We start from the raw sequence: 16,594 nt of genomic DNA, 5'->3' as shown, positions 1-16,594 counted from the left end.
GGATGCAAAGATTCAAAAGCCTGGGGATTTAGTTGCTGTAAAGATAATCTGTGTTAAGATGCCCATCATCTAAAGTAAAACTCATAAAAATTGGATTTTTTTGATAGCAAGTGAGAAATTTTCTGATGAAACAGTTTTCTTTTGGAAAATACTGATGTGATTAAATTAAACATTTCAAAGAACATATCAATTTTGCTTATATTATCAAATACTTAAGTACTTTTTTCAAATAGGTCAAAGTGAATTGGTTTGAGTTTACTTTTGACTTCTAAATTATTTAACTATGAATGTATTTTGTAATCAAACACAATATATACTCAATATAACTTAAATAAAATATTTGGGCTTTATTGAGTAAAATATTGAATGTTTTGATTAGTGTGGCAGGGCATGGTTGGTGCCTGCCATTTTAAGAGCTGAGCCAAGCAGCCAGCAGGTGCTTGATTGCAGCGGTCATTTTAGATCTCTGTCCGCCTATATAAACAGTGCAGTTTGCTGCTGGCGGGCCAGGCAGAAACATCGCCTGGCTGCAAGGCTGCATGCAACATCTGGGAGGTAAGGGCAGGAGCTGTAGGGGATGGTTTGGAGGCTCCTGGTCCTGGGCATGATCTAAAACTGCACCCTGCCGGGAGTGGGTGGCCTGGTGGGGCTCTCAGTGGCACGAAAGCCCCCAGGAAATACCAGGCCAGTTACCACCCTAGTAAAAGGCAGGTCGGGGTGCCTTAACCCCTATCCCCCACAACTTTGTGGGTATAAAGTGGGGCCAGGCACAGCTGTAGCCACCTGAGCCCAGGGAGGGCGTAAGACCCAGAAGGGGCCAGGCATGGCTACGGCCAACTGAGCCCCACTGGGGAGGGAAGCCCTGTAGCCCCAGTGAGGGGGCAGAGATGAGGAGCCCCAGTAAAGGGGAAACTAGAGGGCTGGAAGCCCAGTATATCTGAGTATACAGAGTTGCCTTGGAAGGGGCCGGGGAAAGCTTAGACCCGGTCGTGTAACTGGCTGGCCACTATCCCAGTGAAGGTCACAAGACAGGCCCAAAAGACGGTATGTCTGCCACCCAAGGTATGAGCTAGCTGAAGTCTATGGCTAAAAGGCCCACTCCAAGGGAGAGCAAGGCGGTATAGGGTGTCAAGGCATAAAAGACACCCTGTGAGAGGAGGTGAAGTGTGACAGGCCCTAGTGAGAGGAGGGCAGTATGAATGTGCATGCATCTGAGGCCTGACAATGAGGGCTAAGCTTGGGCTGACTGTAAGCCGGGGGCACTGTCATCTGGTGGCCATCTGCGAAGCTTGGGCTGCAGTTTAGGGGAAGAATGGAGCCACAGATAACATCCCCTGGAATCGGGGAAAGAATGGGCAGCCTCCCACCTAATTAACATCCTAATTCGATATCATCAAGGCATGGCAGGCAAGACAGGTGGGCAGCGTGCCCAGAGGCAGGTGGGGGACAATAGCACTGTGGCTAGTCAGGGAGACCCACTTTGCCACAATTAACCTTATATTTGTGTAACCTACCTTTTCAGTCACAAAGCTTTTTGTTGATACAACAAATTGTGCATCTGATAAAGCCGATTTTTAACAAGAATCTGCCTTGAGCATATTTATGTTCCTTTTTTCTGGGTTGAGAAATATATAATTGACAACTGCAATTCACATCCATAAACTCAAATTGATTTCTTGCTTTGACTTGGTCTTTTCTATGGTCCAGGATTTGGCTATTTTCAGTAGAATTGTCATATGACACTTTTAAAGCTTCACATATTTGGATTTAAATTCATAGAAGTACTGCACACATTAATCGAAAGACACACAGTTCATTGCACAGTTTTATACCATCAGTCATTGAGTGCTTTATTCCAAGCCTGATCACACTTTCAGTTACAAAACATGTGGCAAAAATAACAGTTAACACACAAGATCTGCCTTATTTCTACTTACCTCTATTTTTGTACTGGCATTTCCATATTAAGGGATGGATAATATTTCTTTCATGTCTTGTCTTTCATTATTGATATACCTAAAGGCAGCAATTAATTCAGTATTTTTCATCAGCTTTCACTTAATTTTACAGACCCACTTTATACTATCAAAGCTGCCACTATTAGTGCAACAATCCAGCATACTGCTAGTTGCTGAGGTATATGTGGTTACAAACTAGCTTCCATCTTCAACCCAAACTGTTATTTTTATTTTATTTTTTACTGAAAGCAATATATTCAACCCCTAAAATTCTTTAAAATATTTTAATTCTGAAATAAATACAGTCTTTTATTTTTATTTTGTAATAGTGACAGGCTGTGAAAACCAAGAACCTTGTCTTTTACCACCTACACAACTCCTGCTGTATTTTTTTTCTTAAAATATATTCTGTGCAAAATTAAGTTTTGTGTAGGTCTGTACCTTATTTTGGAAAAAAATTATAAAATATACTTAATTCCTAAAAACAATCCCAACATCAGACAACATAGAGGAAGAAGAAACAGATCAGATGCAGCCAAATTTTTCACAAGAAACTAAATATAGTATGTTCTTAAAGCTCCAGTAATACATTCCTTCAAAAAAACCAGAATGCACTTTGGTCATTATTAAACATTAGTACAGAGGCAAATAAAATACAAAATGCTTGTTTGTGTTGCTTTATATATAAAAAATAATTTTATACCACACAAGTTTAAGTTATATTATCTCAAATGATTAACAATTCTGAAAATTGCTATGTATTGTGTAATGTCTGGCTTCTTAATTTTTTTGCAGAATTATTATTCTTTCTATTCTTTTCCAGCCTAAAGCAGACAATTTTTAGAAAGCTACTCAAATATATTCCCTTAGAAGCAATACATCAAGTGTGTTCACAGAGGATGGAGTTAGGTTTTACAATGTCATTTAAGTGAAATATTATGTAGTAGCTTAAATTAACTGTCCTTTTTTAAAGGACAAATTTCTAGTTTTCTGATTCCCAGGAACTGAGCCAGAATTGAGCTAATGTAAAAAAGGAATATCAAAATGTCTCTCCTTCAAGCATCATCAGGATTTACAATGGAAACCTGGCAATCTCAATAAAAACACACGGAGAAGAGTGTTTGTGGTGCTAATTGTAGCATCATTAAATTTTTTAATTGCCTAATAAGCTTTGATGGATTTTGTAAATTATATTCTTTTAGGTAATATGGGCATAATAACCCCATCCAAAGAGATACGACTTGCATCATACCCTTACACTTTTCTGGGCTTTTGTTTTGTTTTACATTCTTAAACTTACATGTGGTATAAATAACATATACTATAGTGTACTATGGGAGAATATTTATCTTACTCTTCATCATACATATTTGCCTTCTTCAATAAACAGGGTTTTTCCACTCAGGGAAAAAGTCTAAATACTTAGCCTGCAAAGGTAATACATATTGCACCACAGTCCACCATAATATATTCAATTTACTATATATAAAGGTCCTTATTAAAAGTAATAATAAAAAGTGCACATATTGAGCATGCACAGTCAGAGCTGTGCAAACAGCCCAGTGTTTCAAATAAATACAATAGTTAATTTTATCAAAATATCTTACAGCATGGTAACCATTTACAATTATTGCTCTAATAAAATTGTTATCAAAGAGCACTTATTGACCTGTTTTCTAATACCTTACTAATACCCAAGGGTGCCTGAATTGCAGCTTAATTTAGATCCTGGAATCACCCAAAAATATTAGGAAACCCGCTCAGTTTTAGTATCAATGTAAAGTATTTTCCCTACTACCTGTCATTCTATATTGTCAGTACTTTTCTCTGTAAGTCTCATTCTCTACTGTCACCAACAACCTACTGATTTTATGATTACTGATAAATGATTAGTGCAAAATGAAATGCTCTATGCAACTTTAGAAAAATTTAAGATAAAGTAAGGTGACTTCAGTACAGCATTATTGTAACTAAACATTACAAAATACAAAAGCTAAGCATTGGCTTCGGCTTTAACAACAGACATAGTAATTTAGTGTGACCAATTTACCAGGATCTCAAGTATATGGATAACAGTTTTCTTACCCTTTCAATAGCTGAGCATAATAATGCTTGAAAATAAAATACAAATGTCAACTAGTACATAAAAAACAGTGAGAAAATAAAATAAATATAAAGATTGCACAAGACAGTCAGATGTAAACACTTCAATTTTCCAAACAACATCCTTGAAGAGGCCATAGCTTCTGAAACCCGGTTACAGTGACTGCTGTGAGGCAGTTAGTCAATCAATGCACTTTTCTAGAAGACTGTGCTACTTAATCGTCTTCAAATATTGTCATGATTTGATCTTCCAGAGCTGAAAAAGTTTAAGCAGCGATTAATGTTTATTTTACACAAATGTTCTATTAAATACTAAAGTTACAACTGCCTCAGTGCTGTTCTCTGAGGCTAGGGACAGACATTACATATAAACTGGTTTAAGTGATCAGAAACTGGTTCAAACCTGTAACAGAACAAATGTTCAGTGCACATAAATCAGTTTGAAAATGGCTGAAACCATTTGAGATGCACTTGGTTGAATGTAGTATCAGTCTTAATTGATTTGGGTCAAACTGATTTATGCAATGTCTGTCCCAGATCCTTTGTTGGTCTGAGATAAACCAGACTCCCCCAGCATCCCAGCATGCTCTCTGGGCTGGGCGAGGCTTTCTGCTCCACAGCAGGGCTGGTCCCTCCCCTCTGCTCCCTGGCTGCAGCTCCAGCAGAGACTGCGAGCGGCTTCCCTGCTAAGCAGGAATTCCCCCCTCCCCTCTGCCTTGCTGAGAGGTCTGTGTATTAGCTAGCAAACCACATGCTGGCTACAGTCCGTGCTGAATCAACACGCAGATCCCTCTGTTGTTTTCTTAATGGGGTGATAAAGACCAAGTTAGCGGTGATAAACACTGTGTTATCAATTCCCTGCTGGACTACTCAGAGTCTTGCCAGGGCCTGGCCATGCCCCCCCTCAGCTCAGTGCTGTGGAAGGGAAGAGAGAGCTGCTCTAGTGCCCCCTAGCTTCTAGCCTGAGCCACGGTAGGCATGTGCCTGCATGTCTGGGATGTCTGTGCAGTTACAAGTGATTTAGCCTAGCCAGATTAGACTAACCTGCAAAGATTGAATCAATTCAGGCTCAGGCTTTTTGAATGTCTACCCTAACCAGGGTGTGTGCCACACATAGCATATCACTATATCAAAGCCATACAGAAGAGGTGTCAGGATCTGACCATGGAGCCCTATCATCCACCCCATGGTGCTGCCTTGTACTGGCCATGCACCCTGTATGCAGCATGTGCTGGGACCCATCTCTGTGCATACACTCGTGACTGACCCCGTATGCTGTTTGTGGCACCTGTGCTGGACCAGCCTTGCGTACTGCCTCCAGCACATACAGGCAATCTGTGAGCTCAATCTGGCTGGTGGACTAGCCCCTTATCTGGTTTGTAGGGCCAGATGAGTTTGATACACCTGCCATACACAATCATTTACATTCCTCTATGTGTAACAAAACTCCCCACAAGTGTCTATGTAAAAAATGAAGTGGCTAATTATCAGGACTTGAAGACTCCTACTGCTCCCTATGCCATGTATTTGGAAGTTCAGACTTTCCAGCCTGGAACCTAAACTGTGAGAGCAATGATCAGCTCATTTCCCAAGTCATGACTGATAAAATATCTTGCATTCTGGTATGACATCATGCTCAGTATGGGACAAAAGACTGGGATGGTGTTTTTGATCATGCTTTAAAAACTGTAAACAAATACAGGGCCATAGGGCAGAAGTAAGTTCTTAGATGTAGGCCCTACAGAAAAAATGAAATAAGTTCACTGAACCTATAGTAGCCTGTCTCCTCAATGAAGCCATAAAGTTGGAAGCATTTAATGTACAAGAATGTTGAAAGGCATTAATAGAAAAAAAATCAAAAGTTGGTATGTTACAGCCAACAAAATAAAGACCTGTTCATGTGCACTGAATGTGACTGCACTGTTTTCACTATTTACTCAAATCCAAGATGAGCCCCTCCCCCCAACCCCTGCTTCAGTATGGGGGGAAAGGGTTCTTTGTCTTAGATTCAAGTCAAGGTGGGGGTACAAATGCCTGCTGCAGCTCTGGCTTCAGACCAGACCCAGGCTCAGGGCAAGGGCTGGAACTGCTGCTGCAACCGCTGCTGCCAGGCTGGGTAGCATCTGGAGAGGAGCCAGAGCTGCAACTGAGGTGGGGGTGGGAAAGAATGATGTTGTGGGGCAGGCAGCAAGGAGGACCTGCTGGAGGGGCAGGCATAAGAAGGTGTAGGCACTGCAGGGATAGGCAGGGAGTAAGTGGGGGTTGGGTCGGGGGGAACAGGTTCAGGGGACAAAGTGTGGGAAGTGCAAGGGGTAGGGGTCAGGCTGCTTGACTCCCCTTGCTGCATGCCCCCCTGCCGCTGTTTTCCCTGCTGCAGCAGCGAGGGGAGACAAATTTAAAGACAACTCTCCAATAATTAGATTCTACACGTGGAAAATTACAACTAATGTATATATGTCCCATGTATGGAATCTAATTATTGGGGTGTCATCTTGAAGTCATCTTAGGATTCAGGTATACATGGTATCTTCAAAAAGGGTTACAGGGCACATACAAGCTGAACAGTGCAACATTACACATATTCTGGACGAACATTCCAAAGTGAAATACAGAACACTCAGCAAGTAATCACCTTTAGATTAAATCCAAGCAAGTCACTGATGACACCTGAAACAGCAGATAGGATGACAACCTGGGTGATGTTATAAAGCAGTGGGTTCATTGTAAGCCCATATAACCTGAAGGGATTGTCCAATTCCTGGTAATTGAAAATATTTATGTAATTAGATACAAATCATGAGAAAACAATTTTTTAATGTCAGGAAATAAGTTACTAACAGAGCTAGTAAAGTATTTCAGACCACCCTTTATAGCAATACATTAAAGAGAATTGTGATAATCAGGGATCCTGGTTTTCTGTTTAAAAAATACAAATTCTCCAATAAAGATCACAAATTCTCCGATAAAAATACACAAAATCTGTGTTTTTTCCATGATTAAAATGAAACTCCACACTCTATATATAGGTAGCAGTTGAATAAAATTTTATTGATATATTAATAATTTTAAAGCAATTTGGAAGCCTACTAGTGCCTCAATTCCTATAATAAAATAAAATCCATATACCTATGAATTTTAGTGTTTGATTTTGGTTTTTTATCATGAAAAAATCAGAGTCTCCCCCGCCCCCTTCACTCACCAGGACATGAGTCCAGCTTTGGATCTCCTCCCCCCCACACTGCTTTGCTGTGCTGGGCAGCCCTGATAAGCCCAGACCATGCCATTGCCCCTCACTCCTGACCTGCAGGCCCCCAGCCCTCCTGATGCCCCTCACTCCCCTTAACCATAGCCTCCTAGCCATGCTGGTGCCCCTCACTTCCCACCCACAGCCCCCTGCCTCTCCCAGCTGCCAGGGCTAAGGGGCCAGAAACCCAGGTCCGCAGCCCCCTTCCCTTGGCAGCGGTGCCTGAGCCTCAGCGGCTGTCCGCAGTGGCTGCTGTGGTAGAGTGGAGCACCGCTCCCCCTCCCACACAGGTGGCATGGCAGGAGCAGAGCCCGTCAGGGCAGGTGCGGGATGCCTGCTGCAGGCTTAAGGCTCCCTGCCCTGCTGCCCTTGCCTCAGGGTTTCCACAGCCCAGTGGGCAGGACCCGGCACAGCAGGGCACAGTGGGGCCAGGTGGGGAAGCTCGTTGCTGCCACTGGGAGCTCCATGCTACCATGGTGAGGCAAACCTGCCCACCCAGCATCAGTGATGAGCATGATTCTGTGCTGCTGCCCCCACTGCTGCCAGGAGGGCAGGGAGCACCTTTCCATGGCAGTATGGGGCTTGCAGCAGCAGCACCAAAGTTCCCTACCTGTCCCTGCTCTCCCCTATGCACAAATCTGAGGGGCATGTGCCCTTCCCCTTCCCCTCTCCAGGAGTCCGTGCAGCAGCAGGGAGCCAGTCCTCCCCTGCCCCCTGGATGAGTCACCTGCAACCCTGTCCCACTCCTTGCCTGTGCCTTGCGGCCGTGCATTTGTGGCCCAGGCCCCATGCCCCACACACCACCTGGGCTGGGCAGCAGCCCCAGCCTTGCCCATCTCCCTCCCTCCCTCCCTATGGGGACCTCAATCTCCCTCCCCCTCACCAGACGTACCTGCAGGAGCTGCTCTCCAGGCTGCCTGACAGTCATATGCATATGTGTGCATGCACATATGCACATGGTGCCCCCTGCCTAACCACTCTCCTCCCGCTCCCCACAGGCCCTTGCTGGCTGGAACTCTGCCAGTGTGCAAGGGGAAACCCACCATTTCTCATGTTTTTCTCCTTTAAATGACAAAATCTGGGTTTCTCTCCTCAAAATGCAGAAAACCAAGTTTTTCTCCTTAAAATGAGAAATTCCAGGTTTTACCACGTTTTTCCATGACAAACGGAAAACCTGGATCCCTGGTGATAAGCATTTATGAGTTCCTTCTAGGGCCTAAAACAGATCATAGTATTGACAAGTCAGTTTAAGGAAAGAACTGCTGACAACTCCAGTCAATCAATCAACTGGCTTAATGCCATACCCTGTTTTAGCACAATACATCTGTCTGAAACGGATTTTGAAATTTGTTTTGGTCTAAATAGAAAGAAAACCATATAGACCATGTTTTCAGTAGAGAATGATTTGTAGTGAAATGGGCAAGATCAGAGGAACATTTTGAGATGGGCTGTTTTACTAAAATCATTTTAAAAATAGAGCTAAAGAAACCCGTTATCTGATACTTTCTCTTTCTAATGGAAAAACAGGGCTATTAGCACCAAGAGCTGACATGTAATGAAAACCCAGAGCTATTAGCACAAAGTGTTGAAATGTAATGATGTTAACCAATAAAGTGTAATGCATCAGCGTTTAGATGCAGCAGCCCTCTCAGTTCTGCCAAAGGGTTAATATAACAATCCTTATTTTTAGGACAAAAATAGTATTAAAAGAGCATCTTTCCAGGCAGAAACATTTATCTTTTTAGTGCAAAAAGAAACCAGATCAAGAAATAAATTAAAATGCCAAATTAACCCAGGCAAATGCAGAACAAATAGTTGTAATACTTCACATTATACTTTTCACTGTAAGTAATTGTTAGATGTGTGAGTAACTGTTCGATTGTTAGACACTGAGTCCCAAAGTTAGTCAATTTTTTTACAATAAAATTACATTAGTCAGGAGACGATGACTTACAACTTTCTGTAATAGCATGTTATTTATATTTATCATTAGCACCTCTCAATAAGAGAGTACAATTTAATAATATAATTTACTGCTTGTATAACTTCTAGTAAGCTATAAATTATTTGTATTTGGATTCTCAAGGTCACAGCCCAGATAAGTGAGCCACTATGCTGTATGCTAGACATACCTAGAATAGATAAAATTTTAAAAAGACAAGACAGGCAAAACGTACAAGGGAAAGGAAACATAACTATCTGTACTGCATAACTTATAAAGGGACCTTCTTGGCAAAAAGTGTCCTAGACCTTGTGGTATGCAACCATTAAAAGCTCATAAATAGATTACTTGCTTCCTGCATGGTCATGTGTTTTTTGACTGCATCTTTTCCTGAATATTTGCTGAACTACACAATTCAGTAACCTGAAGTAAAGTCTTCTAGCTACAGATTAAAAGGCTCTCTACACTAAAGTGATTTTATGCAAAGTAACTATGGCTACATACAACCATTCAAATAACCTACAAGAATTCTCCCAGGTTTACCCTCTGGGTAAAGAAACTTACCCAGGGCTGCACATACAGACATTTCAATGCTGAGGCCCTGAAGAGTAGAGAGCTTGCAGTGCTGACACTGGGTAGCCTGGGGGAGGGGGCTTGTACACACATCTTGGTGCTCTGCAAGCTTCCTTAGTCTGTCTGGTGACAGATCACAGCACTGTATACAGCAGCCCTGATAAGCTCACCCAGACCACCTATGGCCAGCATGAGTTTCACTATGGCACAACGTGGGACTTGCAGAGGGGGAATGTTCTAAAGCAGCAGAGTTGAGTGAGCAACACTGTCTCCTTCAGGGGCGGGGAGGGTTGCAAGGGGGGGAAGCTGGAGGACTACATTCTGAGAAAAAGCCAGAGCATGTTCACATTCCCAGGAGAAACTCTCCTAGGAGGGATTTAGACCTGGTTTTTACCAAGTTGTTATTTTTCCTGAAGTGGCCATTTTTACCCTGGGAAAAAAACACCTGAACATCTGTATATTTCTAGTCTCTCCTGGGAGAATAGCAACTCTCCCAGGAGAAACAATATCTGTACAACACCTCTGTAATCATATACTGCTTGCAGATGTGGAACCCCCCCACAAAAAAATGGTGCCTTACTTTAAATTCAGCGTGCTGAGCCCAGTGCATGCCCAGAACCAGCACATTAGTTGTATCTGGCTTTCCCAATGTCTGTATAAATTGGATGCTTTAGTGGGGCTTTAAGTGCTTTTATCCAATAGCTGATTGAATCAGCTATTGGATAAAAGTGCCAAAAAGCCCTGCTGAAGTGCCCAATCTATACAGACACTGCAAAGCCGGATTGAAGTAACTTGCTGCTGCTTTCAGTAAAGCACATTTTTGGGGGTGTTTTCCACATCTGGCAGCACCCATATTGACAAAATTCGCTCTCACCTAATAATCGCTCATCGTGGCCCTAAGCAAACCTGGAGAATACTACACTGGAAGATCTCAATGACCTCTAGAGCCAGGAACATGAATTTACTTCTCCAGGTATCAGCTCCTAGCCTTTCAGAATTATTTTGGTACCCAAACTTCAGAGAAAGCCCTCAAAGCTAAGAACACAGGCAGTGAAGTTATGAGAAACAGAGGGAAGGAACAGTGGTATAAAGCTGATTTTCTTATAAAGTAGCTAACAGAGAAGTCAAAATTGGTCTGTTTGGATGCAGAGAGTCCTCACCAGCCTGCCTCCAATGAATGGGAATTAGCAACCAATAGAGATAGTAAGAAGGAAGATGTTTAAAGGTGCTGGTAATTATTTGATAGTTTGAGCTCTGTTACATGGTAGAATCTAAATATAAAAACAAGTGAATGGGAGTCTATGCCCTATGCAGTGTCTACAAAAGGTTGCCACAACTTTTTAGCTCTAGGTGAATTAAAAGAGGCACAGTTGATTTTAAGATCTTTTAATATGAGCTCTATATTTTTTTTTTGGCCCAGGATTGTCAAGTGGAACAAGCAGCAATTTAAGGAAGCTATTTATTTTTTTAAGTATAATACTGAAAAACTACATAGGTTAATCTATAATTTGTGCTTTAGGTACTTTATGATGTGTAGGGATACAGTATCAGACTTTCAGGAAAAAAAAACTATTTGATTAAGGAGAATGTGAGAGGTCTATTTCCTTCAAGTAGAATAAAACAAAAATGAGCAATCTCTTGATTTAGTTATAATGATGTACACTACTTTGGTGTTAACGTAAGAAATAAACAATGCATGACCTTGTCTAAAGAAAAATAGTGAAGTGTTTAAAAAAAAGACTTCTCATTTGCAGACTCTTCTCATAGTAATTTTAACAACAACAATGCAGTTAGGAAATTTAACAAGTGATTCAAGAGACCTCCAAGTGAAAGCTTGACGGACCAAATTCAAGCTCTATTTAGCTGCTAGAGCTGACAAGTTTGACTGCCAATTTCCTTTTTAATCAATCAGGTGCTGAGTTCTCTGTCCCAAATCTCCTTAGCAGGGCCTGAAGACTACCACAAAAGATGATTCCTAACTGTGTTGTTGTGGCCAAGCTGGTTGCTATTTCTGCAGAAGGAAAAAATCCCTCTTATTACTCATGGAAAACGGCTAACAACAAGAAAGGCATAAAATTAAAATTACTTCTCTGAATGTAGAATTAGTTCCTGAAGTACATGACTATCAGAGGAAGGCAGACCTTTGCCCAGAAACAGATATGTGTAACAACAAGGAACAAGGGTTTTGAAGAGGAGGTTAGGGAGGCCTGATGACTAAAAATTACTAGCTTCACTCAGTCCCTCTAGACTTTGCTATCATTCCAGGAGAAGGAAGGGATCAGGCTAACTGAATGGAAATACACCCATTCTCTATACCTGGGGACCTCTGTGTTTGAAGAAACTACCTGTTGAACTGGCATGCACGTAGATTCATTCAAAAGGAAAATATTATTGAAGATTTCAGGGTTCACCTATCATATTTGTGGCTGGAGGGTCATTCTGCTGAACTCATCCACTTGGGATAGGGCACCAAGAATCTGCCTAAACAGCTCATATAAGATGGGATGACAAGCTGTTATATTCTCTCTGAATAAATGGAGTAGCAAAGAAAAAATTCTAACACTTCTCCCCCAAAAGAGCCCTTTAATCTAACAAGGATATGCAAAATGAGAATCAACAGCTGGAACTTGAAGCCAGACAAATCCAAATTAAAGACAAGACAGATTTTTTTTTAACATACGATGATTAATCACTGGAACAAACTAGCAAGGATAGAGGGGTTGTGACATCTTTCAGTCAAGATGGATGCTTTTCTGGAAGGTATGCTTCGTCAAATACAAGTTATTGGGCTATACTTACCATACAAGATGATATTTAATGGCTTGTGATATACAGGGGCCACGCTAGAACATCTAATAGTCTTTTATGATTTTAATACCTATAAATCTAAGAAAGTGACAACTGTTGAATTAACCAGTCCTATTTGAGGAGGTAGGTAGTCACCCTGGATTATCTACAGGATCACACATTTTAAGAGAAGTTTAAAACAACTGAATGCTCTATCCATCATAGATTGCAATTTAGGTTTGAAGCCTGAGAAAAGACTTGCTTAATGTTATCACATGTTAAAAGGTAAGCACCATTCAAACACCCTGAGAATTCAAGCAAGCAGCAAGGTCAAAGACTGATCCTTGACTTCCCAAATGAGCAGATCAGGAGGTCAGAAGTCTTGTATGCAGATGATCTCATTGCATACAATATTTGAAACTGTACAGTTGTTTCAAATACAATGCCCATCTGGATTGCTGTCTTGTATTTAGGAGGGGTTCGGTTTTGGTGTGCTGGAAGAAAGGAAAATGCAAACATTGCAAAGGTCAAGAAACAACCTTCCCTCCCCAACTAAATCAGATCCTGAAAAGAACAAGAGATATTCCCTCAGACGAGAAGATATGGGTAATCTTGGAGAACACTGGTAACCCTGGAAAAGCCAGCCTGGCAATTAGAGCAAATAAACCTTAAATCAGGGATCACTCAAAATGAAAAATATGGATACACCTCTCCCAAAGGGCAGTAACCATGGCTACCACTAGCTTGATAAAAAAAATCTTACTGGATGGAAGAAAGGTGATGATTACATACTGGGAGACTTTCTACTCATAACAAAAAAGATTTAAATCTATAGTTAATGCGGTAAATAGACACTGAGAGATATGCCTCTGAAATCCAATGAACAGAGAAAAATCATGAAGACTGATATTCTAGAGGAGCAACGCTATAGCTTCCAGCTGTAATATGAACCTGGAGCAAGGTGATACAGGAGGAAGAAATCAGAATTGTGACAGAAATCCTAAGCTTGAATGGGAGTCCAGAGTGCTAACATCTGTATGCTAGTCTGCTTTCTGGAAAGCAAGACCAGAGGCACCAGCCACCTACTAACTGGATATGCTGTGGCTTTTAGCTAGCTGAAATCACCAAAAAAAGGTTTCTGGCCATGATTGAGTCACTTTAAAAAATCACCACCAATGGCTTACTGGAAATGTGGCATATACAGCTTGGCAAAGTAAGGATATCAGAATGTATACTGACTCTACTAAACACCTCCCCACAGGGAGAAGAGGACTGGCCAACCTGGGAAAATTTAAATAACTTTGAACAAAAAATACAGCATTAAGAAGTGGGGCGACTCTAATAACTCAGACACATGCGACTGTAGTGAAATCAGATCATGGGACATCCACTGGTCTACCAACTCCTGGAAGAACTCTGCACGAGGGAAAACCTAGTCTCATCCACAGACTGAGGCCTTCTTATGTGCTAGATACTGGAAAATTCTATAATTTTGGTGGAAGGACACAAGAAGAATTAAGAAAAGAACAATTACTCTAGCATGTAACAGGATGCCAACTGTGTCTTTTTGTGTGGCCTGTGAATCTGGCAAAAATGGGTAAGTCAAAGTAACGTATTCCATTGTTCAAAATTCAAACAAGGAGACTGACTTATCTAAGACTGATTTGTCATTGTTCCAGTGAGTTCTTCTGTTCAAACACTTGACACTTGTGCTGAGCCAATATGGTCTTATTAGTTCAAAGGCATTCTTCTGGTACTTTTACTGAACTAGCATTTTTCTTCTCCAGAGCAAGTGTTTTTTAAAACTTCCTTCTGCTGTAAGTGATTTGACTGGACTGATGTCTGACAGCAATTTCTTCTGCTAAACATTGGAAAATGTAGAATCACTCTTCATTTTCAAATACACAGGAACTTTTATCATCCTCACTGTGTGGTATGTTTAGTTCAGTAGCACCCTAGACCATTACCAAAGGGTAACAAGAAGGGTTTCTACAAGTATGTCAGCAACAAGAAGATGATCATGGAAAGTGTGGGTCCATAACTGAACGGAGGAGGCAACCTAGTGAGAAATGATGCAGAAAAGGCTGTCTTTTTTCATCTCAGTCTTCACAGACAAGGTCAGCTACACCTGGCAGCACAGCTGGGGGAGAAGGGAAGCAGCCAACAGTGCTGAAAGAACAGGTTAGGGACTATTTAGAAAAGCTGGACATGTACAAGTCCATGGGGTTGGATGCAATGCACCCGAGGGTGCTGTGGGTGTTGGTTGATATGATTGCAGAGCTGCTAGCCATTATCTTTGCCATCAGGAGAGGTACCAAATTATTGGAAAAGGGCATATATAGTGCCCATCTTTATGAAAGGAAAGAAGGGGGATCTGAGGAACTGTAGACTGGTCAGCCTCACCTCAGTCCCTGGAAAAATCATGAAGCAGGTCCTCAAAGAATCCATTTCTAAGCACTTGGAGGAGAAGAAAGTGATCAGGAACAGTCATCAAGGCTTCACCAAGGGCAAGTTATGCCTGAGCAACCTGATTACTTTCTATGATGAGATAACTGGCTCTGTGGATGCAGGAAGAGCAGTGGGTGTGATATATCTTGACTTCATCAAGGCTTCTGATATGGTCTCCCACAATATTCTTGCAAGCAAGCTACGGAAGTACGGGTTGAATGAATGGACTTTAAGGTGCATAAAAAATGGCTGGATCGTCAGGCTCAAAGGGTTGTAATCAATAGCTCAATGTCTAGTTGGCAACCAGTCTTAAGGGAGTGTCCCAGGGATTGGTCCTGGGATGGTTTTGTTCAGTATCTTTACCAATGACCAGAAAGATGGGATGGGATGAACCCTTAGCAAGTTAGCAGATGGCACCTAGTTGGGAGGAGTAGTAGATACGCTGGAGGGCAGGGCTAGGATTCAAAGAAACCTCAATGAATTGGAGGATTGGACCAAAAGAAATCTCACAAGCTTCAATAAGTACAAGTGCATAGTCTGCACTTAGGACACAACAAGCACATGCACCGGTACAGGCTGGGGACTGACTGGCTAAACAGCAGCTCTGCAGAAAAGGATCTTGGGATTACAGTGGACAATAAACTGAATATGAGCCAGCAGTGTGCCCTTGTTGCCAAGAGGGCTAATGGCATACTGGACTGCATTAGTAGCACTGTTACCAGCAGATCAAAAGAAGTGATTCTTCCCCTCTATTCTGCACTGGTGAGGCCACATCTGCAGTACTGTGTCCAGTTTCAGGCCCTCACTACAGAAAGTATGTGGACAAACTGGAGACAGTCCAGCAGTGGGCAATGAAAATGGTGACAGGGCTGGGGCACATGACTTGTGAGGACAGGCTGAGGGAACTGGGCTTATTTAGTCTGAAGAACAGAAGACAGAGATTTAATAGCAGCCTTCAACTACCTACAGGGTGGTTCCACAGAGGATGGATCTAGACTATTCTCAGTGATGACAGAACTAGGAAAAATGGCCTCAGGTTGCACCAAGGCAAGTTTAGGTTAGATATTAGGAAAAGCCTTCTCACTAGGAGGGTAATAAAACACTGCAACAGTTTACCCAGGGAGGCTGTGGACTCTCCATCCTTGGAGGCTTTTAAGACCCAAGCAGACAAAGCTTTTGCTGGGATGATCTAGTTGGGGACGGTTCTGCTTTGAATAGGGGGATGACCTCCTGAGGTTCCTCCTAACCTTAATTTTCCATGATTCAAAGACTTTCTGGTCACTGAAGGTTATGAATCTAAATTTGGTTCCAGTATTCAAATACCATAGCAAGAGGCTAGGATGTAAAGCAGAAGAGCAAACACTTGTCAAAATCAGGTGAACCAATCCTTTTAAAGCTGTCAGCTGGAAACCAAAATTTAAATAATCTTGCCATCAGAAGCAAATGAGAAATTCTAAGTTACTTGTCTGCAGCTTGGCAAATAGTAGTTCATGGAATTAATGGATAAGGCAAATCAGAATACATAGTCTTCAACAGGAA

The 16,594-nt window shown here is 41.8% G+C and overlaps 1 protein-coding gene across 2 annotated transcripts in view; it reads right to left on the bottom strand.

Annotated features, from left to right (window-relative positions):
* Positions 1-1,824: 1,824 nt before the first annotated feature.
* Positions 1,825-16,594, bottom strand: part of PHTF2 (putative homeodomain transcription factor 2) — a 240,976-nt gene continuing 226,206 nt past the window's right edge. For both annotated transcript variants that reach the window (XM_019509475.1, XM_019509476.1), the window contains 2 exons: positions 6,694-6,819; positions 1,825-4,317 (listed from right to left, as the gene is read on the bottom strand). In XM_019509475.1, the coding sequence (XP_019365020.1) occupies positions 4,297-4,317; positions 6,694-6,819 (147 nt within the window). In that variant the 3' untranslated portion in view covers positions 1,825-4,296. The remainder of the gene's footprint in view (positions 4,318-6,693; positions 6,820-16,594) is intronic.

The sequence above is a fragment of the Gavialis gangeticus genome, unplaced genomic scaffold (assembly GCF_001723915.1).
Source record: "Gavialis gangeticus isolate Ggan-Ray unplaced genomic scaffold, GavGan_comp1, whole genome shotgun sequence".
In the NCBI taxonomy this organism is placed as follows: Eukaryota; Metazoa; Chordata; order Crocodylia; family Gavialidae; genus Gavialis; species Gavialis gangeticus.
This window is presented reverse-complemented; position numbering and strand designations above follow the sequence as displayed.